Raw genomic sequence first — 27,895 nt, forward strand, 5'->3', positions numbered from 1 at the left:
TGACTATTCTAACTAAGCATAGTCCTCCCAGCATTTCTCAATACTGTTTTATTTGACAATATACTATTATAATGCACTTCTAATGCTAGGTTGAAATGGATCATAATTCTGGAATTTTTATCACTTTGAATCCTGCTGGAAAAGGTTATGGAGGAAGACAAAAACTACCTGATAATCTCAAACAACTTTTCAGGCCAGTTGCTATGACTCATCCAGACAATGAACTCATTGCAGAAGTGATTTTGTATTCAGAAGGCTTTAAGGATGCTAAAATACTGGGTAGAAAATTAGTGGCTATTTTTAATCTAGCAAGGTAAGCTTTCACATACTCCACCTCCCCCTAGTAAAGTTACCTTTTTAATTCTCTTCCCTTCTACCTCTTAAATCTAAACAGTATATCATGCAAATCTCTGTGGATACTAACTTAACATAGAATTAAAATACTGCAATATATTGAGAGGTTGAGGTGTGAAAGCGTATGGAATGCAATTATAATCTCAAGGGGACAAATTGCTGCTCCCCTAGTATGTTCATTAAATATAAATGTGAGCATGTGAATGTTCAGATGCGTTGTGTTGATTTTAGGCTCTTGAAATTGTTGAAATGCAAGTAACTATTTGGTTAAAAGTATGCACATTAGAAAATACAAAAAGTTAGAGGTTATAGTTAGTACTGTTAGGCACAATAATAAATACATTAGCTGTAGAATATAACCCCTCTGTAAATTCAAGAGTGTCATTGCTTATATCTGAAATGCATTTCAAGTGGCACTACAAATACTCATCAGTTTCTCTTTTGCCCAGAACCTTATTAGAAGTATGTTCATTTGCCAAACCGAAATTTCAGGCACTGTAACCTAAAGATTATTACGATATTGTTGTTTTCAAATTTAGGGAGCTTCTGACACCACAACAACACTATGACTGGGGTTTACGAGCATTGAAGACTGTTTTGAGAGGCTGTGGCAGCCTTCTTCATCAACTGAAGAAAAGCAATGCAAAGGAAGAAAGTAAGATTGCCCATGCCAAACTTTTGATTCTTTAGGATCTTGTACAAATAGAATTTACTGCAGACTTCTTGTTCACTAGAGTTTTGAGAAGCCATGGCTTGGATCTGGAGGCAATTTAGAAAAGAAAAAAAAAATCTGTGAAAGCCTACCTTCACTAGGAGATCACAAAAGACTGTTGTCATATTGTAGATTGAGCTTTTATATGATAAGAACATAAACACAGGACTTCATTCTGGAATGATTTTGAATGATTCTTAAAGACTTTTGTTTTCGTTTGACTTAGAACAGGAAAGGTGATCCTCTGATACTGCAATTATTCATAAGTTGTCAGACTATTTTGTTTCTATTTGAGGTTTGCAAAAATTATCATATGATATTAGATTCAGATTGGTAGACTGAGAAAAATATAAGGACAGGTAGAAATGATAGAAATATATTGGACTAGACTGAGTTAATATATTTTTTTAAACTTTTGAATTATTGTTGTTTAGGTGTTAATTGAGTGGGAATTAAGAGTGTGGAATGGATGAGCATTTCACATATTTAGGAGACAACTACTGCAACCTGTTTGTTTAAATGGCATATACCTGAAAGTTTACATATCTTAATGTAAAAAAATGGTCTGAAAACTTTAAAGAATTTGTACTTGACTTTAGTATGGATCTACCAGAGAAGGATTACCAGTGATGTGTTTTAGGTCACATTCCTATCACTGTTTCTTGCTATGACATTTTAGCTTAATGTTTAGATATGTGAAATCTGCTGAAATTTTTTCTGGTTTAAAACATAATTTTCAATAACTCTGCCGAAGGCAAGGTGGATGGATTTAACTTATGATTTAAATCCAGAAATCTTTGTTTCTGTTTGATTGTTTTTTCATGCCCTACTTCGAGAAGCTTAAGACATTTCCAACAAATGCAATTGCCTGTTTCTTTATGTTTGCTTGTATTTTTGAGTCAAAATCCTTTGGCATGGCAAAATGCTACTTAAATTTTGAATTGCTTCCTTTAGTAAAGCAGTTCAACCTTTCTAAATCAAGTTCCTTAATGTCAATGTTTCTCCTGTTAACTGCTTATCATGCTATTTAGAAAAATTACCTGTAGAAGCACTTGTATTTAGGACATTTTTCAGTATGAAAAACTTTGAACTTATTCCAGACTTTAGAAGGGCATGCTAATATTTAACCTCTGGAACATTGGGAAAAAGACACAGGAAGAAGGGAAGTTAGAGAATGGACACTTTCCCCTGTGTTGAATCTGGACATTCTGGTTTTGGGCAGTCACACTTTCAGAAGGAGGGCAGAAACACAGGATGATTTTCACCTGTGGTTCCTAGTCCTGCTTTCTGGAAACGTACATGTTTTACATGAGAATGTAATTCAATTTAAAAATGAAAATAACCGAGAGATGAGAGCCCTGTGCCATTCCCACCGTGAGTATCTGTTTTTCTCTCAGAGTAAATAATTTATGTGACTTTTTTCATTCTGATCCCAAAATGCTTTCCATGGTATTTCAGATTCAGGAGTAATTGTGGAAAGTGTTTACTTCTGGAATATTCATAGTTAATTAGGATGCACTTGAAAGATGTGACTTCAAACTGCCTTTAGCAGAGTAAGGTCTGGAATCCAGATTCTTAAGTTCTTTCGTGAGTTCTTTAGCAAGTAAGCTATTGTGGTAATCATTAGGCTATTATGTACTTTTTGGCCAGCATCATAACCATCTCATATCTGTATAGAATACATTTGTGGGCATATATTATACTTACAGTAAAGCACTTGCCTAACTTCCTAGTAGAGTGGTACATGAACTAGAATGAAGTCTGTGCTGCGATTCTACTTTCAATGTCTTTGCATTCCTTTGAATGCTGACATATTCAACGGAAAAAAAACAACAACAAACAGCTTAAACTGATCTATCCTCTTTGTTTTTATTTCCAGTTAATGAAAGTCACATGGTAGTTCAAGCTTTGAGGCTTAATACCACGTCAAAGCTTACATTTGCAGACTGTGCACGTTTTGATGCACTGGTTAAGGATGTATTTCCTGGCACTGACTTTCAAGATGTGGAATATGCTGAGTTAACTACAGCTTTACATCAAGTCTTTGAAGAAGCAAACTTGGAAATTATAAACACGCAGGTAAGCACCGTCTACAGCAACAAAACGAGTTGTTCTGAATTAGAATTTATTTGTAACATTCAATTAATTTCTGTTTTCTTTTGAAATAAATCTTTTATAAAGAAGTGAGAATAACTGATAGTTAGATTCTAGTTACATGTATATAAAAAATTGGTTGTGTGTTTGAAGCACGTAGATGTCACTGAAAGTAAAATAGTTCAAGGAAAATTAAGATCTGAACGTGTGACGCACAGTTTCATTCAAGCCAGGTACTAGTGTCAATGAATATTTTGGACAGTGAAAGAAGGAAATATGTGAATATTTGGTTTTATGAAGCAGTTCTTTGTCATGTTTTTGGTTATTTATTGTAGAACTAGATGAAGTTCTGTGACTAAGGATTCATAAATTGCTCAGTAAAAATATGCCCAAAGATGGCTAATATTTTTATTTTAATAATTTAGTGAAATGCTTCTAACATGCAAAATAAATCTCTTGATATTCTTTAGTAACATAATTTTAATTATTTCTGCAAATATCTATTGTTTCAAAATTTAAAATTATAACAAGAAAATGTCTGCATGCAAAGTAAATTGGAAAAACATTTAAAAAGAACGTCTGATGTAGCTTTACAGTTTCACATAGCCATTATCTCTTTTATTATCTAGATCAAGAAGGCTTTGGAATTATATGAACAGCTACGTCAAAGAATGGGTGTAGTTATCGTAGGTCCGAGTGGTGGAGGTAAATCAACACTTTGGCGAATGTTAAAGACAGCACTTGGTAAAACTGGCAGAGTAGTGAAACAGTATACAATGAATCCTAAAGCTATGCCTCGACATCAGTTGCTAGGCCGTATTGACATGGACACCAGAGAATGGTCAGATGGTGTGCTTACAAACAGTGCTCGACAAGTGGTACGAGAGCCCCAAGGTATGTCTGTGAGGAGTTATACATCGTTATGCCTAAATTACTGAAATGGTTCGTTTTCAGTTACATTTTTATATTGTATCATCAGTTGCGGATAGCATAAGGTAAGAAAACCTTCTGGTAACAAATGTAGTCAAGAGCCCTGATACAGACTTTCCAGACTTTTTTATAAGAAAACAAAAATAGGCACCAGAAGGTAAAGCATGTAAGGTATATCTTGATAGAACTTTTGTTTAAGTTATAATGAAGAGAGAACTAAATAGCGTTAAAATAACAAGGGCTGATATTTTTAAGTGGTTTTCTTGATTTTTTTTTTTTTATTTATGTGCCTGGAAATAGATATTACTTCATGGATAATTTGTGATGGTGATATCGATCCCGAATGGATTGAATCTTTGAATTCTGTTTTGGATGACAACAGATTGTTGACTATGCCCAATGGAGAAAGAATTCAGTTTGGCTCAAATGTCAACTTTATATTTGAAACTCATGACCTTAGCTGTGCCTCCCCTGCTACAATATCTCGAATGGGAATGATCTTTCTGAGGTAAGTCATGGGAGTATTACATACTTTTAAAGTAAGCAAATATACTTACTTTTCTTGAAAGGTATTCTCAAGTGGATGGAACAGTTGATTGTAGCTTACACTTAAAAAACCAATCACTGGGGAAGTTTGCTTCAGGTTGTATGTCCCTTCTGTGTTGTTACGTTATAATCTTTTGGCTGATACACCTCGGACATCTTCAAAAAGACATGGTGGATTCTTTGTTTTTACATGACACTTGAAGAGCCCAAGTATGGGTTAGAAATTATTAAAATATCTCCCTGAACTTTTTCTGGAATTTTGAACCAGTCCATTTAAAGGTGTGGATGCCTTGTGTTTATCTGAATCTTGTTTTGTTTTGGCTTAGTGATGAAGATACAGATCTTAATGCTCTGATAAAGTCTTGGCTAAGAAGTCAGCCTGAAGAATGCAGGTACAACCTCGAAAACTGGATTGGTGACTATTTTGAAAAGGCTCTAAACTGGGTTGTAAAGAAGGTTAGTAAATGAATACTTAAGCAAATATCAGCTTCTGTTAAGTATGATCTATTTTTGTAATTTAACATTGAAGAGATAATTCAGATTAATTTTTAAATTGTTATTAAAAAAATCTCTACTTTTTTGATAGAATCATAGAATCATAAAATATCTTGAGTTGGAAGGGTCCCATAAGGATCATTGAAGTCCAGTGCCTTGCCCTGCACAGGACGACCCCAAGAATCACAGCATGTGCCTGAGAGCATTGTCCAAGCACATCCTGTACTTTGGCAGGCTTGGTGCTGTGACCACACTGGTCACAGCACAATGGAGCTGTTTCTGTAATAAAATTAATACTGGAACTGTTCTAATAAATTTCTAAAAACTGATTGCTGTGCTTAAAGTTTTGAAACATTCAATACCATTTAAACTAATAAAAACAGATATTAAGGTTCACAGAAATGCATGCATTGCGTTATTCCATACCAGGTATTTTTCTTTACGTTTTCAAGGATTTGAAAGACTTGAATATCTAAACTAAAAAAGTGAAGAAATTTTCTAGATTGATGTTATTGTCTATAACACAAAAATGGCTAAAATTTGACAAGTTACACACTAGAAGCTGAAGCTTGTTAATGGTTGAGGAGAAATTTAATGCTAGATACCTAAAAAGATTGACAGAGACATATCTAAAAAAGTATTTCTATTGTTCAGAATGCTAAATTATAACAGTTTACACTAATCTGTCCTGGAATTAAGTATATAACTTCAGCACTTTAGGATTCTACTCAAAACCTTAACTGAAAAATGTTTTAATAGGTGAAAAGTAATATGTAATTAAAATATTAAAAAAAAGGATAGTCCAAAACTTTGTAGATTATCTGAATTCTGGGATGTATATCATGATCATTGTTTTGTATATGCTAGATTTTCTTAAGGACTCTAGATGTTTCCCAGCCTCCCCTTCTTCTGAAGGAATTGGATTTGCATGGATCAAGTAGCTGATATTATTTAGGAGACATCCCCACTGCTGTGGCCACTAAGCTAGTCTTTAGGAGATCTGCATTATTTCCCCTTGGGTAACTTGTATGGACCTGTTATGGTTTTGTTATTATTTTTCCTCTTGGTTCTTTCACCCATGGTGACTTTTAGACTTCTAAAGTATCTCTAGGTGGATAAAGAGAAAAATTTGATCCCAAGGCTCAAATTCCTTTTGGTGCTAAAGAGCCAAGTTCAAAAATGATCTGTTCAAAAGAAAGAATTCCGGTATACAGTCATGTTTATTTCTTATAGATTCTGAAAATCTGTAAGGAAAGTTCTGATTGCTTATCCTAAATTACATCAATTCGTAGTCTGCAATTAAAACCTCCAAATCAATTCTTAGAAATAATTTAATGTCAAGTGAATTTTCTGGAACAATAACACTGTTGAGATCTTTCCTTATTGTGGAAGTGTCAAAAAGCAATGAGTAATAGCAGTCTACTAGCAATACATCACATTTATATTGAGAAATATATTTAAATCTACTACAATTTGTAATTTACAGAATGACTCTGTGGTAGAAACAAGTTTAGTTGGAACTGTGATGAATGGACTGTCTCATCTTCATGGGTGTACTGATCGTGGACAGTTTATTATTAACTTGTTACGTGGTCTTGGTGGCAATCTCAACATGAAATCACGACAAGAATTTGCAAAAGAGGTAATTGTACTCTAATTTGATTGTAATCTGTGTTGTCTATAGGGAAATAGCTGAGAAGTAAAGGAGTGTTTCATATGTCACTGATAGACTGCTAAGTGCATCCATCCCAGATAGGAAACCTCTGTCCATACTGCTTTCTGCAAGGACCCACTATAGCAGACTGTGTGTGTCTATATGTATTGTATACGTAATACAGATTTATTTTTGTGGATTTTTTTCTGTTCTGAAGACTTGAAATGATAATGTGGGGACTTTGTTGCACCTCATTAGGGAGATGTTCTTAGAGCATTACTTTGAGGTTTTGTATTGTATGTGCTAGTGTGTGATTCTCTGTGTAGGTACTTGAGGGCACAAGAGCTAGGCAACAGTATTAGAAAACTCTGTGCATATGCTGGTCCATAGTCAGAAAGTTGACCCTGGAGATAGATATTTCCATAATCACACTTGAGTTTTGTGTTGGAGAGAAGAAAGTAGTTCCTTCCAAAGGCAACCAGGAGCTATAGCATATAAAGTGGGCAAATGATAAAGGTGTAGACTCAGCCTTAGGAATTAGTTATTGATGCATGTGAAGGAGTTATCTCATTCTTACAATTATTATTGTTATTATGTTGCCTAGTCTAAAAAAAAAATTATGTATAGCTTTTCAAAATACAGTTTGTTTGAATTTCTCTATATTATGAAAAGTGGAAAAGTAATATGTTATTATTTACTTAAGGACTTAAAGCACATGCATGACATGATTGAATTTTCAGAGGCAGCCTTAAACTATCAAAATGTGATTTTACAGAATTATTCTTTGAACATTCTTTAGATTAGCTTGCAATGGTAAATCTTGTTTTTAGGAGTATGGATTTAATTGAAATTTTATTTTTGTTTTTTTCTAAAGCTCTTCAGTTGGACACAAGAGTCTCCACCAGACCCGAGAAAGCCCCTGGACACATATTATGACACTGACACTGGACAGCTAATGCTGTATCAGCTGAAAAAAACTGAAAATCTAACAGCTGATGACTTCAGTAATCTCCAAACACTTCCTGTCATCCAAACCCCTGACATGCAGAGAAGTTTAGATTACTTTAGGCCCTGGCTAGACATTAATAATAAGCAGCCATTTCTTCTCGTGGGTCCTGAAGGATGCGGAAAGGGGTAAAAAGTAGTTCCTATTTTAAGTAAAATATACTTCTAGTTATTTGACAGAATTTGTAATATTTTGTTATAATGCTTTTATAATATGACTTTCTGATAGAATATCACTCGTGTAGGTCACTAATTAAACAAATGTTCTGTAGTGGCAAATAGGTAAGTTCTTATGAAGTTCTACAGGGAAAGTTCAGACCGCAAGTATGCATCTAAGACATCTGAATGTGGCTTTTAGATATGAAACAGGACCTTTGGAAAACCTGTGCTGTCATGGAGCAACAGCTTTAGGCACGAGGTATCCAGTTTTATTTCAAGAGACACTAGGTGCCTGTGTACAGGCAACTGAATTTAGCTCCTTCTCTTGCCCATATTAGGTTCCTTATTTAGATGTGTTGGATCACTATAATCAAGGTATTTATACTAGCTGTTTGTTTTGTGTAGCTGTGTACACTACACTTTTATTGAATTTTGTGAATAGGAAACAGCACAATTTTAAAGGCAAGAATGTTGAATTCAGCAAACCTCATGCTCCACCTATTCCATTAGTACAGGATATAGTATATGCATTTTAATTCAAAAACTATACAATATATTTGGATACACAGCAGTTTAATTTACTTAAGTTTGTATGTATGTACATGTTTGCTTTTCTAGGATGCTGCTTCACTATGCATTTTCTCAACTCCGATCCACTCAGATTGCTACCATTCACTGCAGTGCACAAACTACTTCTCAACATCTTCTACAAAAATTAAGTCAAACTTGCATTGTAATCAGTACAAACACTGGGCGAGTATACAGACCAAAGGACTGTGAAAGGCTTGTTTTGTACTTAAAAGACATCAATCTACCCAAACCTGATAAATGGGGAACAAGCACTCTCGTGGCTTTTCTACAGCAGGTGAACACTTGTGTGTATTATTTAAAAAGGCACTTAAGTATACTGTATATAATTTAGTGTATGTAGTAAATAACTACATAAGATACCATTTTTATTTGCCTTATTTGTGTAAGTAAATAAAGACAGTGCTTGTCTCAATGAGTTATAATGCAATAGGCATATGAATGACAGGAAAATCACCAGTAGTCAGTGTGGATTCACTAAGGGTAAGTCATGTTTGATGAGGGGAGAGCAGTGGATATAGTCTACCTGGACTTCACTAAGACTGTTGATGCTGTCTCCCAAAAGATCCTCACAAAAAAGCTGTTGATACGGGCTGCAGGTAGTGAGGTGGGTTGAAAACTGACTGAAGAGCCAAGCCCAGAGGGTGGTGATCAATGGCACAGAGTGTACTTGGAACACAGTACCTGTTTAACATCTTCTTTAATGATCTGGACAATGAAGTCTGCAGCTGACGCAAAACTGTGAGGAGTAATACACCTCTGGCAATTAAGAAAAGAGAAATAATGGTATACTTATAACTATTTTATTGTATTTTATTTTGTATGATATTCTGCTGAATTTCTTTTAATGAAATATTTATTTAATTATTAAAGGTTCTTACATATCAAGGATTTTATGATGAAAATCTGGAATGGGTCGGTTTAGAAAACATCCAAATCGTGGCTTCCATGTCAGCTGGAGGAACGTTAGGAAGACATAAACTTACCTCCAGATTCACTTCTATTGTTCGTCTCTGTGCAATTGAGTAAGTATGTGAAAATTAGTCTAACTCTCAGAACTCAGATTCAACACCTGTTTATAAGGCCCTTTCTTCATGTAGTCTTTACCAAGGTGTGGCTGTTCTATTCTTTCATATTTTCCAGCAGTTTGGGGTCATCTGATTTGGTGCTGTTTGGTGCCTCTTGGCACTAGAAGCCAGCTAAGAGCAATCTGTCGCTGCCTGTTGATAGCGAAGTGTTTGAAATATGTTTCTTTTTGGATGATTTTGCTTTCAGTAATCTGCTTTCTGCAGCTTTATATTAAGGTGCTGTTTGGTTACAAAATTAGAGAAATTGAAAAGAAGTTTATTTGTTTGTTTTTAAGTTTGAGTACATCAACAGATGTATTTAGAAATTTCTGACAGTGGCCTGTTGCAATAAAATGATAATTTTACTTAGCTGCTGGATGGAAATACTATTCATTGAAATTTCTTAGTAATTGTGTATACAAGTTTGACTCATTTTTAATTAAAAAAAATTGATAGTCCATAATGATTATTTTTCTTTTTTTTTTTTTTTTTTTCTTTTTAGCTATCCAGAAAGAGAACAACTGCAAACTATTTATAGTGCCTACTTGGAACCTGTACTACAGAAAAACCTAAAGAATCACCCTGTTTGGGGTTCTTTACCAAAAATACATCAGCTAGCAGGATCTATGGTTCAAATATACGAGCAGGTAGGGAAATATTTTTTCTTTTTTCAAGGAGTTGGACAATTCAGGCGTTTTTTTTAAAAATAATTACCTTTTGATATAATAAGTGAATAAAAAGGTTTATCAGTATTAAAATCCAAGTTTATTTATTTTTAATGAAATTGGTATCAATGTTAGAGCTACTTATTTGCAGAGAATCCTGGGTATTAGAGGCAAACTGAGTAAGCGGTAAGTACTCCTGCTTTCCCACAGATTTATTTTAGGATTTTGGTGTGCATCTTAACCCTTCTATACTTTCAGTTCCTGATTTATAAAATGTGGATTAGTAGTGTTTTCCCACTTAATGGGTAAGGAGGAGACAGTGCAACAGATTGTTATGTGCCCAGTTGTTATGGGTGCTGTTATGAATAGAGAAGAGAGATATATGGGTGGAGTGCTTTACAGACATCAAGGACTAGCTATTAAAATTTTACACTGTTAAAAATAGATATTTAGACACAGAATTTCATTTTATCCTCCCACTTAAAGTTTTGTGGACTTCTATCAAGCAAAACACTTAAGTACTTGCTTTTCTTAAACAGTACATAGCCTTACTGGGGTAGGTACTGTGGGGATGTTGGTGCTTGCTGTATGTTCCAAGAATGTATGCACGCCCCCATCTAGGCAGAACCATGATACAAAACCGATCTTTGTTACTGGAATCTGGGTTTAGTTACTCGCTGGCATGCACCAATTAGCAGGAGTTTCATATGATGTTATCAATGTATTCTACGAAATCTGAGTTTAAGTCTCATCACATGATGATCCAGTAACTGATGAAAGCAGTTTTTCTTTGAGTTAAAACAGTTGTATATTCAAATATCCTCTCTGGGAAAAGAGTAAGTATGAAGTCTTTTGCAGTGAGAAAGTGTTACTAATTTAGGTAGGTGTTTATTACACTTCTATACTTCCTTTGCATTTCATATTTAGTATTTCTTTAAAAAATATGTATTTTGTCTAATAATGCTGCACTAACAGTTCTAGGTGACGTGTGTGGTTGTTTCCATCAAAAATGGTAGAGAAGAATTGTTCTGAGAAAATCTATTTTGGTCAAAAAACAACATTTAAACAAGGAGCCCATTAATAAAATATCTAAATATATACCAAATAGAAAACTAATTTATCTGGTATTTTAGAAAAAGTGCTTTACATTTTAAAACATCACTTTTTTTCTCCCCCTTAACTCCCAATTTTAGGTACGAGCAAAATTCACAGTTGATGATCACAGTCATTACCTTTTTACACCATGTATTCTTACTCAGTGGGTTCTTGGTTTATTCAGATATGATTTAGCAGGTGGTAAGTCACTTACTTGGTTTTCATTGATAAAGTGTTCTATAATGGCCTAAGTTATTATTGATGTCAGTCGTACTGTTGACTCCACATGCAATTCATTCATCTTTTTAAATTGTGAACTATCTGTAATTCAGTAGAGGGGGAAAAATGCATAACAGTTCACTGCATAAAATTAATAGAATGTTTCATTTTATCTTATAATGATCCATAAAGATATTATTAAAAAGCACTTCATAATGTTTACTTTTTCTCTTCTTTCTTCCTTACCAATGCTTTCCTGCTGGTATGTAATTTCACTTGCTTATTTTCAAGCTCATATTTTGAAATGGAAATTTGAGAATTTATTATAAATATATAAAGTTATTTCTCTCCTTAAATTTTGTAGGATCATTGATACCAACTGCAGACTATGTACTGGAAATTATTGCTTATGAAGCACGTCGTTTGTTCCGTGATAGAATTGTTGGCATGAAAGAACTTCATGTATTTGATAATGTCTTGATGAAAGTGTTTCAAGGTGATTGGGGCTCAGATGTTCTGGACAATATGCCAGGTAAACTATTTGAAACATACCATACAAACTTGCAGTATTTGTTTAGGAATGGCCTAATCAAGTCAGATAGCATATGAACTGGACACCTAAAGCTTCAAATGTTTCCTTTTATTTTCACAGATACCTTCTATGTAACTTGGGGAGCTTGTCAAGAGGCATTCATCACACCAGGACAGGCACTGCCACCATATGGGAGGCCACTTGGCAGACTAAACTCAACAGACCTAAAAGATGTTATTCAGAAAGTGAGACACATTAAAGAATATACACAGCAAGGGTTCACAACAATGATTTGAGACATTTTTTGCAAGAAGTAACATGCAAGCACCAGTTTAGGGTGGAGTCTGCTTCTTGTTCAAGGGATCATCTTTTACATTTGGTGAAGTGAGGGAAGGTTTGTGATGCTATCTGGCAGGCAGTAGGAAGTATCACGTAGCAAGGGTTTTTAATGAAAGGGCATCAGTTGCACTTGCTGCTGATTTACAAACAGTTTGAACCAATATTTTGAAAAACATTTATCTCCATACATGTTTGTGTAGTGTTTGAGTACCCAAGTGTTTTATTAAATGTTTACTTTTTGAATTTGTGATTTGGTAATGTAATTTTTATTTGAAGAAATACAAATGGACTGTTTGGAGATTTGGCATGCTTTTAAGCAGTAAAGTACAAAAATTGAGCTTGATGAGGAAATGCAAACATTTTAATTCTGCTAGGGTCTGATTTTTAGGATGAGAGCTTTGAGATCATCTCCCTTAATAGTGTTTGATGGATTGCTCTTGCAGATGGGAAACTAATCCCTCTCTTTGATTGCCAACTTGTGACCAATAGACTATATGGGAAATGATGAAATTCAATAGCCTCAATTAGCAGAGAATTTGTAGTTTTTTTTTTTTCTCCTGACTACACAGTTACATTGGGCTTCAAAGAGATTTTAATTAGTATAACATGGTCAGAATTTAATTTTAGGATCTGTTGTTGTGTGTATTTCACTAGGAATTTTCATAATCTGCAATTATGCAGCAAATAGCTGCCTAAAACATCTTCTAAGTTATTAATTAATTGATCTGTAGTCAGAGACAGCTCAGACTTTGTTCTGGTCCATTATTCAATTTTAATTAGTTCAGTTGTAGATTCCTATTTTAATATATCAAAGACTTCTAGGGTATCCTGTTGCTGGGGGTAGTGTGAGATGTTCATTACTGGTAAAGGTATCTAAATTCTGTCACATAAATAATTTATTTGTAGTGAATATCAGTGTGGTGTCTTAAGCTTTCAAGCCCTTCTTTTCTAAACTTTTGAATGTTGGATGCTTTCATATCTCACTGCTTTTATTTATTACTAGTAAACACATTTCTTTTTTTTCTCTCTTTTTTTTAATAGGGTATCATTCATTATGGACGAGACAAAAAAGAGATAGAGATTTTACTGTTCCAAGAAGTCCTCAGTTATATGTCTAAAGTGGACAGAGTGCTAAGTTTTCCTGGAGGATCGCTTCTTTTGGCAGGACGGAGTGGTGTAGGTCGTCGAACAGTTACCTCTTTAGTTAGTCACATGCATGGAGCTGTTCTGATTACTCCCAAAATTTCCAGAGGTTATGAGGTGAAGCAGTTCAAGAGTGATCTTAAATATGTAAGTCACTCATTGTCTTCCATTTTGTAATGTTGAGGTGTATATTAAAGAAAAAAAAAAGAATATGGGAATTTTGAAGGACACAGAAGTGTTGTACGAAGAAATATTTTAAGAGAAGCAAAATGGCAACAGTCTAAATGAAACAAGTAGATTTTTAGAAGTTCTCTATATCTAAGTGTGTATACTGTTCTTTATTTAATTGATTGAAACTCCACTTTTTTTAATACCAGAATTCTCTTTGAGTGTTGTGGACTTCATAAATTCGAAGTTTATGTGAATATACATTTTTCATGTATATTTTTTTGTATTTGTATATATTTTTATTTTCTGTCTCCACTATGATCTGCCAGTAGCTGAATCAAGTAAAATTTTAGTAACTGATGAAAGGGAACATATTATTTAAAATCAAATGCAAATCTTGAATCAAGAGTTTCTCATTACCTTCAGCAATGCTAAAGAAAATTCTAGAGCTATGCCTACACAAAAGAGTGATACAGTTTTATCATTGAGTCATATGTGTAAATATACTCTATGAAAGAGGCTCTTTTAATTATTTTTTCATTAGCAAGCTGTACATCTAGGTAGAATGCTCTTTATATTTTATATTTCATATAACTGAATCACCTAGAAATCTTTTGTGGAGAAAATATGTATGTCATATATAATCAAGGAAAGATTAAGATCCTTGTTTGTCCCTTCCAATTCAGGATATTCTATGATAATCATTATCTATTGAACAATACATGTGTTCCATACACTGAGATTTAAATGTCTTTCCTGCTTCTAGGTGATGGAGCTTGCAGGCATTGAAGCACAACAGGTGGTATTGCTGCTCGAAGACTATCAGTTGGTTCATTCCACATTCCTGGAGATGATCAACAGTTTACTGTCATCAGGTGAGGCAAGTCCAAGAAGATTAATGGTTCTAGTTTTACTGTACAGGGTTAGCTAATGGGGCAGAATAAGATGATGTTTTCTAACTTTATATCTCTATCAGACAGGTTAGTTGCCTTGCTATATTGTTTAGGTAGAGTGCTTGTACGTGAGAACCTGACTCAAAGTTCACTTAGCTGTCCTTTAACCTACCCGATAGTACAGGTGCTTTCAGTTCCTCTAACTTGTTTCAAGGGAGTTCTTTATTATAGTATAACAACAAAATGAGAATGCATTCTACTCTACAGCTTCTGTTTTATAATAAAATTCAAAAGTGAGAAGTGTTCCAATGCTTTACTAGATTGTATAGGTTGAATCCTTTGTTGAAATGAACACCAGCAAAGCTCACTTTTCTGAAAGGAATGAGATGATAAATAATAATAACTAACAAAAGTGACTTTATTTTGCTGTCCAGCTTTGTTTCTGGATCAGAGAGATCATTGAAGGACTGAGTCTAACTTGCTAAATGCTTTTTTTGATCTGCGGTAGTTTAAGACCTGATTGATAAGAGCACCAGATTTTCCTGTCTCTCAGGTGCAACCCCAAATCTCCTTACAGTATCAGATTTTTGTCATCCATTGTTTAATCTCTGTGTCTGAGGATCTAAACAACTACTCACTTTCACATTACTGTGTCCTGGTATATGACAAAGTCTGGTTTGATTTGTTTTCTATGCAGTATTGGGTCAGCATCTATGCAGTATTGTTTTGGGGTAGATTTGAATGAGCTTTTGAAATACATTTCAGCAGTATGAACGAAGTAGACTGTTAAATAGAATCACAAATTTGGTTTGTTTTTTTCATGATATCATGAAAAGAATGATGAAGTGCAAGGGATGATACTCATGGAAGTATGGAGGTGAATACTGCCATAATCAAAATCTCTATAGAGAGGATTCAAGGGAATCCTTCAAGGGAATTTAAAGAATTATAGTGTATTTTATCTGATGTAAATTCATTCTTGAAATAGGAGAAGTTCCTGGCCTATATAAAACAGAAGAATTAGACCCGTTGCTATCTCCTCTGAAGGATCAAGCCTCACAAGATGGATTTACAGGACCAATTTTCAACTATTTCACATACCGTATGTCAACAGAATTATAAGTTATAATTTATTGCGAAGTGTAGGAAGTGGTATAATAGTGGAAAAATGATTTCTTACATGGTCCTTCTATTGTGTGCGGTTTTAACTTTCAGTTAATTATTGAATACCAGATAGGAATAATGATAACATTGTGATATTTGAGGGCACAGAACCCTCACTTTAAAATTTGTTCTTCTATCTGAAATTTTGTATTTATGAATGTTTTACAAATGTTATGAAATCTGCTGTTGAAAGTAATTAGAAGAAAGAAAGGTTTTGTTCCCATTGTTTTCTGGTTTGTATAGCTTATATATATCTAGTACCATATATATATATATCTTGTATTTGCCTATTATACCTACAAATCACTTTGGATTCTGAGTAATCAGCAAGTTTACGGGTAGGTTTCTTAATTATTTTTCTTCTTTCTTAGACCAACAAGAAGATTAAATAGTTTACAAATAAATCAAATAATATGACTGAAAGAATATAAATGTTTACAGTCAAAGTCTCAGGCCCTGAAACTACTTCTAATTGGTTCTGTTGGTCTATATGAATTGGAATGAGAACTAGTGATATCTATTTAAATACTGTCAGCTCTTCAAAATTAAAACATACACTGTAATATACATAATTAGAATCCATGATACTAAATTAAGTTTTATTTATAAGCATTCCTGTCCTAGTGTGATTTGATATTATAGGCTCTTTTTTCTCCAGAAATTACCTTGTGATAAGTATTTGAAGGACACTAAATTATGTTGTATTTGCAATAAAATTACCATCATGTAGTCAGATTATTATGTACTAAAAATTTAATATGTTACTTTTTCTTAGGGATCCAACAAAATCTGCATGTTGTTTTGATAATGGATCCTACTAATTTAAATTTCACAGTAAACTGTGAAAGTAATCCAGCACTGTATAAGAAATGTCAGGTTTTGTGGATGGAAACCTGGTCAGAAGACAGTATGAAAAAGGTAAATTGCGTTAATTGTGACTTATTTAAACTAGTATCTCCAAAAATAATGGAGCTTTGTTAAATAAGATAAAGATATTTAAAGTTGTGAAGGAATAATTGTCACTGTGCTTATTTAATTGATTTGTAAAGCTTAAAAAGACAGAAAATTCCTCAGAACACTTAAATATTATTAGCATTATTATTTTACCAACATTATGTTTTGTTCTCTTTGTGTGCTGACATGAACACCATGCTGACAACTATGACTCTGATCAAACACAGCATTTAAGAACAAAATAAAAATAGACTGCAAGCAAAATGGTAAAGCCAATTGTATCAGGTCTGTGTTGTGAGCTTTTGATAGTGGCGGGAGCTGCAGGGGTGGCTTCAGTGAGAATCTGCCAGAAGCTTCCCCTGTGTCTGACAGAGCTGATGCCAGCTAGCTCCAGGACAGACCCGCTGCTGGCCAGGGTTGGGCTCATCAGCAATGGTGGTAGCATCTCTGGGATAACATTTAAGAAGGGGAAAGAAGTTACTGCACAGGAGCAACTGCAGCCGAAGAGAGGAGTGAGAATAGGTGAAAGAAACAGCCCTGCAGACTCCAAGGTCTTAAGGCACTGGAGCTGAGATTCCCCTCCAGCCTGTCATGCAGACCATGGTGAGGCAGGCTGTCCACCTGCAGCCCACGGAGGTCCACAGTGGAGCAGAGATCCCCCTACAGCCCATCCAGAACTCCACACTGAAGCTGGTGGAAACAACTGAAAGAGGCTGTGATGCCAGAGGAAGCCCGTGCTGGAGCAGGCTCCTGGCAGGACCTGTAGATCTGTGGAGAGAGGAGCCCATGCTGGAACAGATTTGCTGGAAGGACTTGTGACCCTTCAGGGGACTCCTGATGGAGCATTTTGGACTCCATGCTGGACTAGCGGAAGAGTGTGAGGAGTCCTGCGCTGAGGAGGAAGGAGGGGCAGAGTCAGCGTGTGATGAACTAACTGCAGCAACCATTCCCCATCTCCCTGCGCTGCTGGGGGGAAGGTGTTTTGAAATTTAGTTATTTCTCTTTACCCTACTCTGATTTGTCTGGTAATAAATTAAACTAATTTCCCCAAGTCAAGACTGTTTTGCCCATTACAGTAATCAGTGACTGATCTCTTCATGTTGTTAGCTTGACCCATGAGCCTTTCATAATGTATTTTCCCTCCCCTGTCCAGCTGAGGAGGGGAGTGATAGTCAAGCTCTGATGGGTACCTGGCATCCAGCCAGGGTCAACCCACCACACCAACTATGCTGATGATATCTGTTTTTACTAGTATGTTAGACAGCTAGTTTTGAAATAGATTTGTTAGGTGTATATGAAATGCTGTAGATCTAAGATTGCACTGTAAACCTTATGTTCTTGAACCTTTGCTAAGTGTTTTGCTTGATGGAACAGCGTCAGTGTGTTCTTTTTAGATTTCAAATCTGTTTATTTCAGGATGTTCACAGTGTGAGTTTGAGAAGCAGGTATTACTTCTGTATGTTGAGATTACCAAATGCAGTACCCTGATAGGGGCAAGGGTGCCACAGCGTTATGGCCCCGAGGTGAACCAGTGATGAAGCTGAGCATGTATTCTCAGTAGGCACACACACAAACACATATACAACACATATATACATGTGATTCTCACACAGAACAACACAAACAGAAACCCTAAGCACAAACATAAACAGCACTGTTGCCATCATCCTGTTCCTCCGTCTCTGAGCGATCTCAGTGAAGGTCAGTTAATGGGTAATATGTACATGTACAGAATGTGGATGAAGACTGTCTGATTTCCTCTTGAATTGTATATTTTTGAATCTTTGACGTTTATGCTATTGTAAGAGTCCTCTGAGAACTACTTGGTCATTTATACGGCCAGCAAAATTTCCTCTGCTTGAGAGAGCAAGAAGTTATCAGTGACATGGAAAGGCAGAATTTATCTTTCTAATCCTATAAATATTCTGTAAATTCCTTGTTCTGAGTAAATATATCATTTTAAGTCTTTCCAAATGAGAAGCTGGGTTTAAGGTTGGTTTGAGTTTTTTTAATTTTAACTCAGATTGTCATTGTTCGTCATTTTCATGAAGAAAATCGTGGCTTTTTTTTAGATACCTGAAATGCTTCTCTGTGATTCAGATGAACAAGAAAAGACTGGAAAAACACATAAGGAAGTTAAGAAAAAATATTCAGGTAATATTTGGGTAGACACACTAGTTACTATTACTTATTATTAAACACTTACTCAATGTTAGATACCAGATCAGTAATTATTGGGTCAGAACCACCGTGTGGGGTGTGTGGGTGGGGGTCTGTGTGGGGGGTGTGTGTATGGGGGTGTGGGACTGTGTGTGTGTTGAGAGAGGAGCCCAGGCCTCCAGCTTTTTCAAACATCAAACAATTTCAGTATATTTCTTTCTGAGAAATATGCATTTCAAATGTAGTTGCATGTTGTTTCCCTGACAGAACATTAAAAAAAGTATAGTCTTTGTGATATTTTTGGGTGCTCTTAATTCATATCTCAAAAAACATTCTATTGCTCTTCCTTAGTTATTTCAATGTGAAATAAAATTGAGTATAATATTATCTATGTAACAAATGATGTTGTACAGGTGATTCTGATTTTCTGAAGTCATTTCTGGCAATCCATGAATCATGTAAAATATACGGAGCAACGCCTAGCAGGTATATGACATTCCTTCGTGTATACAGTACCATCAATAACAGTAAAAGAAGAGAGCTAATAAAAAGGCAGAACCACTTGCAGGTATGTGTTTAAAACACCTTTAACATATGGCTTTTCAAAATACTCCCATATTTGGAAATGTCTTGTGTATTAATGGGCTGTAGCTGCTAACATGGTTGCGTGATGTGTCCTCTATTGGCATATGCTCACACTGTGATTTCAGGAGAGAAATATGATGAATCCTAATGCACTTGTCTGTTGAAATGCCTGAAAGGGAGAAAAGTGTTTTTCTTGTTTTGGTAATAGTTTTCCTCAAGAATGTATGAGACTGGGTATGTTTTGTGGCAGAGTAAAAAGTACTTGAAAGCACTGTAAACTTTTTCACCCATGTGTATTGGAATTGTGTTGCTAAAAACCCATCATCTTTCCATCAATTGAAGTCCTGCCTCTGCTTATATAAATGTTCTCTGTGTAGCTCCATATTCCATCCCTTTCTTTATATCTTGAGAATAACTTCCTGCTTTGTAGGATTTTCGCATCCTAGTTTGACAGACTTATCTTTAACCTCATGGTGTTCTTGTGTAGCTTTGACCAAGATTCCTTTTGTTGTGATTGTCTTTCCTTTTGTGTTTTGGAATGATTTTGAATTCCTTTGGCACACATCAGACCTGTGGACAGTTCTGGACCAAATGCACAGGTGTCACTTTACTCCTGTTTTGTATGCATAACATCCTTATTTTTGAAACCCATTTGTTATCTTTCCAATCCTATTTAGTTCCCTTTGCCCAGTATATTTCTGGAAAGATCTGTGTAGTCCTTTAGGACAACTTTTGTCTTTGTCTTTCTCCTGTCCCTTTCAGCTCCTTTTCTCAGTCACCCGTGCTGATATTCTGAAACCACACTTGCAAATCTGTATTTTTTTCTTAAAGCATCTGTCAAAACCAAATTACTTCCTTGCCTTGTATTCTACTCTATTTTTACTCTGTCTGCCAATATTTTTCCATCACTGTAGTATGCAATTTAAGAAGATTTAAATTTGTAGTAATAGAAATTGCTTTTTTTTGAGTATATTTAGAATGTAACTGGTTTGTTTGTGACAAGCACTCACTTACTTGTTAAATGCTCTTTTTAAATAAAAGTAATAATTTTCATGAAAATTAGAGATGTGTATCCTCAGTCAATACATCTTCCAGGTATTTTTTTTCAAATATATCTTGAAATAATTCTGTTATATAATTAATATAAAGTAAATAAGGTAGAAAGTGTGATTAAAGAAAATAGTTAATCTTAAGCATAATAGAAACTTTGTTTAATGTACATCTGTGTTCTTTAGAGTGTACAAATATGTAGAAATAAGCTAATCTATTTTGTTTCAATTTGTTGAATTTTTATAGATTTGTTTTTAAGGGAGATATAATTACAATGAGTTAATATCAGTTAACTTAAATTCTATTGAATTACTGAGAAATAGATTATGTGCTAGGTACTGTTTTGTTAAAAGTTTGTTAGTTTGAGAATTTTCTTATCATCTTTTTGATGTAGTAATACATCTTACAGTGACACATCTTAAAGTGTCAGATCTTATTCTTAGGTTAAATAATACCAACAAAATGTAAGTAATATTAAGAAAATGTGGAACAATAATTAAAAAAAATAGAATAGTAGTCTACATCACTCTTAATTTGTCCATACTATTTGTAACAAACCTTCATTTAAATCTGCTAAAAATTCACTGCTAAATATCTGCTTGTTTAAAACTGTTATAGGCAGGTGTTTCAAAGCTGAATGAAGCTAAAGCCCTGGTTGATGAACTGAACAGAAAAGCTGGAGAGCAAAGCATTTTACTCAAAACAAAGCAGGATGAAGCTGATTCTGCTCTTCAAGAAATTACAGTATCTATGCAGGTGGTATATACAATCACATCAAAAGTGGAAAAAAACCCCAAAAAACAAAACAATTCTTTTTTGTTTTTGGTGTCCATAACTGCCTGTGCTTTGTAATCTTTTCAAGTGTTACAAAATGTCATGCTTTTGCAAGAATTTGCCTAAGGGAAGACATGAGCCCTGAGGCTTGAATAAGGTTGCAACAGGACAGAGGATTCTATAACTTAAATCATATCTGAACTGATCAAATAGGAAGAGATCAGTGCAAGTTTTGCACCTGAGTAGTGTTTACTGCTGTAGTTTAGTCTATCTGAAAGTTTTTCTAGAACTTCATAAATTCAAGCTGATGCGTTTTATGTTTATCACAGATAGGAACTTTCAATAAAATATGTACAGGTAGCACTATTTTAAGTAACAAATACCAGGAATTAAATTTGTGAACTCTTAGAAAGCGTGTATTTCATGAGGTCTGGTCCTCAGAATTTAACCTCAGAGAAGATTAAATGATACCTCCATGTTCATCATTCCTTGAATTTTTATTCTTCAGCTGAGAGGTAGACCTTTTTTTCAGTATTCTGTACTTTCTTTAGTAATGTTTTCTCAGTCAAGTAAAATAATTGCACAAACAATAGGTCTCCACATTGATACTTCCTGGAATCATAAACGTAGGTTAAGATGTAATGAATCTGCTGTCACTGAACTGGGTTTTTTTTGTTACTGACTGAGTCTGATTGGTTGGAAGCTCAATGCCAAAGACATTCTCTGTATGCAGTAAAGTAAATGCCTGGTCTTTTAAACCATTTGGTTCACAGTGCTTTGAAAGTGCATTGCTTCCATTTTTATGTCTTTTGCTGTTGGCAGTTTTTAGTACTTTTAGGCTCTATCTGCCTACTGTACATGAATTTGAATAATGATGATTACCTTGATGTGTTCACTGATGTCAGTTTTGAATCTGTGTCTGTTGTTATCTAGAAGAGTTACAGGTTATGTGGGTAGCACATATTAAATTGTAGGACATAATCAAAGAATAGGTCAAAAGCAATGAAACGTGATGGTCCCACTGACATCAGAAAAATTACAGTAGAATTTTGATTATTTAGATTAGCATAAAGTATAGGTGCCCTCTAACATTTTAATGTTCTAGTTTATGTAAGAGATAGTGCTCTAATACATAGAGACTCTTTTAATCTCCTTTCAGAGCAAGGCTTTTGACCTACAACTGAATGTTAAGGTTTTCTTATTCAGAGCAATCATTCAGTACATGTTCATTTGCATGAAATGTCTAATCTAGTTTCATGTAGCTAATGTTTTATGTATTTGAATGTAATCTTCAATAACATGCTGATCTACAGCTTGGGTTAAGTGCTCAGAGAATTATTATTATCTTAAGGTTTTCTGTGCTTATATGCATCCATTACTTTCTGCTGCAACTCAGCTTGACAATTACTGGTGATAATAATGTATTATATATCAGAAAAACATAAACTCTGGGCTTTTTTGACTTTTATTTTTTAAGTACTGAGCTTAGAATGTTAGTCTTTTATGCATTTTTTACATTTATCCTCAATGATAAAAGACATGTAGGTCCTTTTTATTGTTGTTTAATATACTAGGTATTAACTGTTGTACTGAAGTTTTTAGGATTGGCTTAGGATTGGAGATAGCTAATAGCTACTGTGTGCTGTGTGGTAGGCACAGTACAAATCCAGAAAAAAAAAGAGATGTAAACCCAAACAACTTACAATATGCATGTAGGACATACGTATCCTTACAGACAGATTAGTAAAAATTTTAAGTAAAGAAACAATTCTATGATATGTACTTTTAGACTAATAGTCTGTAGTTCCAACACAACTGCTGCTTTAATGAATATGATAGAAAAATAGAGTTTTAATGGTGTTGTGAAAGAAATTGAAATAGATATGGGAGCAGCTGCAAAGACAGTGACAACATGGCAGTACTTTCAAATGTAGTAAGAATGTTATGGAGGCTGTCACTCATCCTTTTAGAGGAAGACTGACGTGTTGGTAAGGAATGGAAAATCAGAGGCAAAGAGAAAAAAGATCATAATGAGCCTCTCAAAAATAGAGGTACAGATTCTGGTCTGTGGTAAAGAAAGGTGACACAGTAAAAGCAAATGATACTTATTCTATAAAGTTTATTTACCTAGTCTGCCCATCTAGTATCAAGTAGACTCAGATATTTTACTGTAATTGGTATTGTGCAAATTATTATAATGAAGACTAAAAGAAATGAGACCTAAGGGAATAAAATCTGTGTAAATTTGCAAGCTAAAGGTATTTTTTTTGCAGAGTGCTAGTGAGCAAAAAGCAGAAATGGAAAAAATTAAACAACGAATAGCAGAAGAGGCTGCAGAAATAGAAGAAAGAAAAAGAAAAATTGAAGATGAACTAAAAGAGGTTCAGGTAAGAGCTGATAAGAAAAAGTAATATTTTGCAGTCTGATTTTTATCTGAGTTACTCAAGTCCTGCTGTGCACAATGGTTTTGCAAATTTTATCCTTGCAATTCTTAAATTTTGCTCTAAATTATTTTGATATTAAAACTTCTTGCATTAGGAAACAGTATTCTATTTGCCAAATTTAGGTTGTCATTTTGGCGTTTGTGTTCTCTTAGATAGTAATTAGAGAAGGAATTTTCAAGCCAAATCTTACCAACCACTTGCTATTTCTATGCTGCTATGGTCTACAACTGGGTTCTGCTGATTTTATGGAATATTTTTCAATTACTCATGTCTTATATAGACCAACCACATTACTTTGCCTTGATCAAACTGGTAATGTCATAGGGTTTGGTAGTCTCATCTGAATGGAAATAATTTAATGAGAGATAATTTCCAGTTATTACTAAATTCTGAAAATTATATATCCTAATGGCCCTACAGCAAACTGCTTGTTCAAGAGACCTTACAGAGAGCTGGGTGCTGGAACAGGCTCCCCAGGGAAGTGGTCATAGCCCCAAGCCTGGCAGAAGCATTTGGATGATATTCTCAGGCACATGGTGTGGCTCTTGGGGATGGTCCTGTACAGGGTCAGGAGTTGCACTTGATGATCTTTGTGGGTCCCTTGCAACTCAGTGTATTGTGATTCTATGTTAAGCATCAGATTTCTTGTGTGTTATGTGTGTACAGTGCTTTTAGTCTCTATTTTTCATCCCATCCATTTTAAGTTTATACTAAAGCATAAGGGAAAACTACAGCAACTTTTTGTTTTTCCTTTTAAATATTATAGTTGCTAAGGAATTATATCCTTGTATTGAAAGTGACATAGAACTGCAGGACTACACCCATTTTGTGGCCTTTGATAAATATGAAAGATTTGTAAGGTGTGCACAGTTTTTAAATAATAATCTTTAACTTCTCTTATCATGCTATTTGTTGATAAGGGCAAAGGCTGTCTGGATTTGTTTGGCTAATGGAAATAGAAAGCTTTTGTGACCTGTAGTTCTGTGTGTGTTTACACAGAGATCCTCACTCATGCCTATAAATATTAATTAGCATAATTATTAAAAGATACCTGTATCACAATGAACTTCTAAGTAATGAAAGAGCAAACATGATTGGCGCTAATATCTATGTAATGTTTATGAATTTCAGTGCTGAATGAAAAGCTAGGGTATGTCAGGATTATAATATGCTGTTTTATGTGGAAATATATTTATTATCACTTAGTAAACATGTGACAATTTTTTAATAACTTGTAAACTTGAATATGCATCAGTAGTATGATCATAAACTTGAATATGCATCAGTGGTAGTTGGTTACATAATAAAGTATTTAAAAAGAACAAGAAATTGTATGAAAATTGAAATGGCAGATGTTCATTTTTTTTGTATCCCCATCCCACTTTATAATATGTTTTTATGTTTCAAGCCACTGGTTAGTGAAGCTAAATTAGCTGTTGGAAATATAAAGCCAGAGTCTTTGTTAGAAATCCGGTCACTACGGATGCCCCCTGACATAATCAGAGACATACTAGAGGGAGTTCTGCGGCTGATGGGGATTTTTGATACATCATGGGTGAGCATGAAAAGGTGAGGATTTTATTTAAGCTTTAAACTTTTTAAGATGAACTACTTTCATTTATATTCAGGAATAATGCATGTTCAGAATAATTTGATGTCATACAGAAATAATCTTTTTAATATTTGTTTCTTCTTTACTTAGTTATTTAATTCTTTTTACAGTTTCTTGGCCAAAAGAAGTGTAAGGGAGGACATAGAATCCTTTGACGCCCGTAATATTCCAAGAGAAATACGAGAGAGTGTTGAAGAACTTCTTTCTAAAAATAGAGCATCTTTTGATCCAAAGGTAATTCCTGATTGCATTACATAAAATGAGAAAAGACCAAAAAAAAGACAAAAAGAATAAAAAAGACATGGTTGTCTGATTTGCCAACATGATTTTTAGAATGAGCTTAAATTAGAGAAAAAATGATGAATTCTTCTTGCAGAATTTGTTAGAGATAAAGGTTGCATGCTGCCTCTAACTATGAGAATTTGGTTGGTGAGTGGGGAGCTGTGGGATGAGAAGTTATTAAGGAATCGAGTCCTCAGAGATTTTTGTCACTGGTATAAATTAGAACTCAACCAAGCAATAGTAACTGGCTTCTTCTGGCCTCCTTGTAACAGTAAGAATCTAATAAATCATGCATTAATTTAAAACTTGTTAATTTCAGTGAAGCTACATAGTTCTAAAGATACCCACTGTGTTTTTTTTAATGCAGATTGCTGGCCTACAATATAATCTCTTAGTAACAATTTAAAAGATTAGTTCAGTAGAGCAGGCTAATTGGCATATTTAAGTTGGTAACTAGTAAATCTGTTGCAGTATTTATCTTTTCTGCATTATACTTCAAGGACTTTCTTCTAACTGTTACTGAATTTTTCAGAATGCTAAACGAGCCAGTGCTGCAGCTGCTCCATTAGCAGCTTGGGTGAATGCCAACATCCAGTATTCCCATGTCCTAGAACGAATTCAGCCGTTGGAAAAAGAGAAGGCTGGCTTGGAAGCGTAAGTTAGACCCTATTACAAAACAAGTACTTTTAATTCCAATGGTGGTGGGCAAAACTAGAACCTCCAAGAAGGAATCTGAATATGAGGAATAACTTCTTAGAGGGTGACAGAGCACTGGAACAGGCTGCCCAGAAAGGTTGTGAAGTCTCCTCTGAAGATATTCAAAACATGCCTGGACACGATACTGTGCAACCTGCTCTGGGTGAACCAGCTTTAGCAGGGGTTTGGATTAGATGATCTCCAGAGGTGCTTTCCAACACCAACCATTCTATGATTCTGTGTGGATTGAAGTTTATTAAAAAAAAAGATAAAAGAAATTATACCTCATTTGTAGGTAATAAAATGTTCCTGCTGATACAGAAAAGTAAGTGTGCAATATTTTCTTTTTCCTGGAAGCTATACCTTAGTTGTTTTTTGTACAATCATGAGTTACCTGTCCAGCTGAATAGTGTCAGGGAGAAATGAGCATCACAGATGTGCTTAAAATGTAGTCTCTCAGTAAAACCCATGGTATTTTATGAGATGCATGGTTCCTCTATTTTCAGTCATGTACCAAGCATAATCAGGTTCTCCTTGGGATCAAAAAGATAAGACATGGTCTTATGGCCATCCATAACCTTAGGAATCTGTACTAATTGTTTTGCCAGGTTTTAAAATTCTGTATTGGAAGAACTTGTTCTGATCTTTTAAGAATAGGGTGTTTGGTTTCCATTTTTAAAGCTATGTGATGAGAAGTACTCAAAGCTTTTTTGTATGAAAATATATATTTTTTAATGTAAAACAAAAGGAAGAGCTATCTCTGAACTACATCTATGTAAACTACTTTCCTGTTTTATTTGCTCTTTTTTACCCATAGTCTAAAAATAAATGTTACCTTTTTGTAGTAATCTCAAGAAAACTGAAGACAGAGAAAAGAAGTTAGAAGATCTTCTGAACTCTGTTGGTCAAAAAGTATTGGAACTGAAAGATAAGTAAGTTGGGTTTGTTTATTTCAAGATATAAATACAAACATAGATGATTTTACATTATGAATAATGACATTTATCTAACCAAATGTAGCTTCCTGTTCTGCAAGATATTTACGTCCCAATTAGTGACTCTTAGATAGATAGTCTAAGTGTCTATCTGTACACTCAGTGGATAAATACTGTTAGAATACAGGTCATCTTCTCGATCAGATGAAATAAATGCTCCTTAAAAGTACCTGCTTCTCACTACTGACGGTGTTGGTAAACCTTTATTGCAGCCATTGATGTCAACGGTAAGCAGTATTGTTTCTAACCTTCTAAATCACATAAGACTTCAATGACTCCTTAGAATTTTGGGAATATGCTTATACAAAACTTCTACTGATCACAGCTTGAATAAAGGCAGTTCTATTTCTTTTAGGCTGGCCTACTTTTTTGACAGCTAGTTAGCTATCTCCTTTTTTCTTAGCATCTCATCAAGTACATGACTCACAGTGGTATAAAGATAGGTCTGGTGAACTTTTATACTTCAAATTCAGTTTAATCTAAGTTTTTAGTTTGATGGTTTTAGTATGTACTTAGTATAG

The 27,895-nt window shown here is 34.6% G+C and overlaps 1 protein-coding gene across 4 annotated transcripts in view; it reads left to right on the forward strand.

Annotated features, from left to right (window-relative positions):
- Window positions 1-27,895, forward strand: part of DYNC2H1 (dynein cytoplasmic 2 heavy chain 1) — a 161,963-nt gene that overhangs the window by 32,904 nt on the left and 101,164 nt on the right. For 3 of the 4 annotated variants that reach the window (XM_039385508.1, XM_039385502.1, XM_039385505.1), the window contains exons 35-60: window positions 90-313; window positions 894-1,009; window positions 2,946-3,145; window positions 3,790-4,054; window positions 4,391-4,598; window positions 4,963-5,092; window positions 6,618-6,773; window positions 7,660-7,919; window positions 8,568-8,814; window positions 9,411-9,562; window positions 10,107-10,251; window positions 11,463-11,565; window positions 11,948-12,115; window positions 12,236-12,360; window positions 13,496-13,744; window positions 14,532-14,640; window positions 15,647-15,760; window positions 16,598-16,740; window positions 18,849-18,930; window positions 19,350-19,504; window positions 21,190-21,327; window positions 23,619-23,732; window positions 25,198-25,358; window positions 25,512-25,635; window positions 26,216-26,337; window positions 27,225-27,311. In XM_039385508.1, the coding sequence (XP_039241442.1) occupies window positions 90-313; window positions 894-1,009; window positions 2,946-3,145; window positions 3,790-4,054; window positions 4,391-4,598; window positions 4,963-5,092; window positions 6,618-6,773; window positions 7,660-7,919; window positions 8,568-8,814; window positions 9,411-9,562; window positions 10,107-10,251; window positions 11,463-11,565; window positions 11,948-12,115; window positions 12,236-12,360; window positions 13,496-13,744; window positions 14,532-14,640; window positions 15,647-15,760; window positions 16,598-16,740; window positions 18,849-18,930; window positions 19,350-19,504; window positions 21,190-21,327; window positions 23,619-23,732; window positions 25,198-25,358; window positions 25,512-25,635; window positions 26,216-26,337; window positions 27,225-27,311 (4,097 nt within the window). The remainder of the gene's footprint in view (window positions 1-89; window positions 314-893; window positions 1,010-2,945; window positions 3,146-3,789; window positions 4,055-4,390; window positions 4,599-4,962; window positions 5,093-6,617; window positions 6,774-7,659; window positions 7,920-8,567; window positions 8,815-9,410; window positions 9,563-10,106; window positions 10,252-11,462; window positions 11,566-11,947; window positions 12,116-12,235; window positions 12,361-13,495; window positions 13,745-14,531; window positions 14,641-15,646; window positions 15,761-16,597; window positions 16,741-18,848; window positions 18,931-19,349; window positions 19,505-21,189; window positions 21,328-23,618; window positions 23,733-25,197; window positions 25,359-25,511; window positions 25,636-26,215; window positions 26,338-27,224; window positions 27,312-27,895) is intronic. The other variant, XM_039385503.1, reaches the window with a different exon arrangement.

The sequence above is a fragment of the Pipra filicauda genome, unplaced genomic scaffold, assembly GCF_003945595.2.
Source record: "Pipra filicauda isolate LSUMZ 115617 unplaced genomic scaffold, ASM394559v2 scaffold117_size3949168_pilon, whole genome shotgun sequence".
Lineage (NCBI taxonomy): Eukaryota > Metazoa > Chordata > Aves > Passeriformes > Pipridae > Pipra > Pipra filicauda.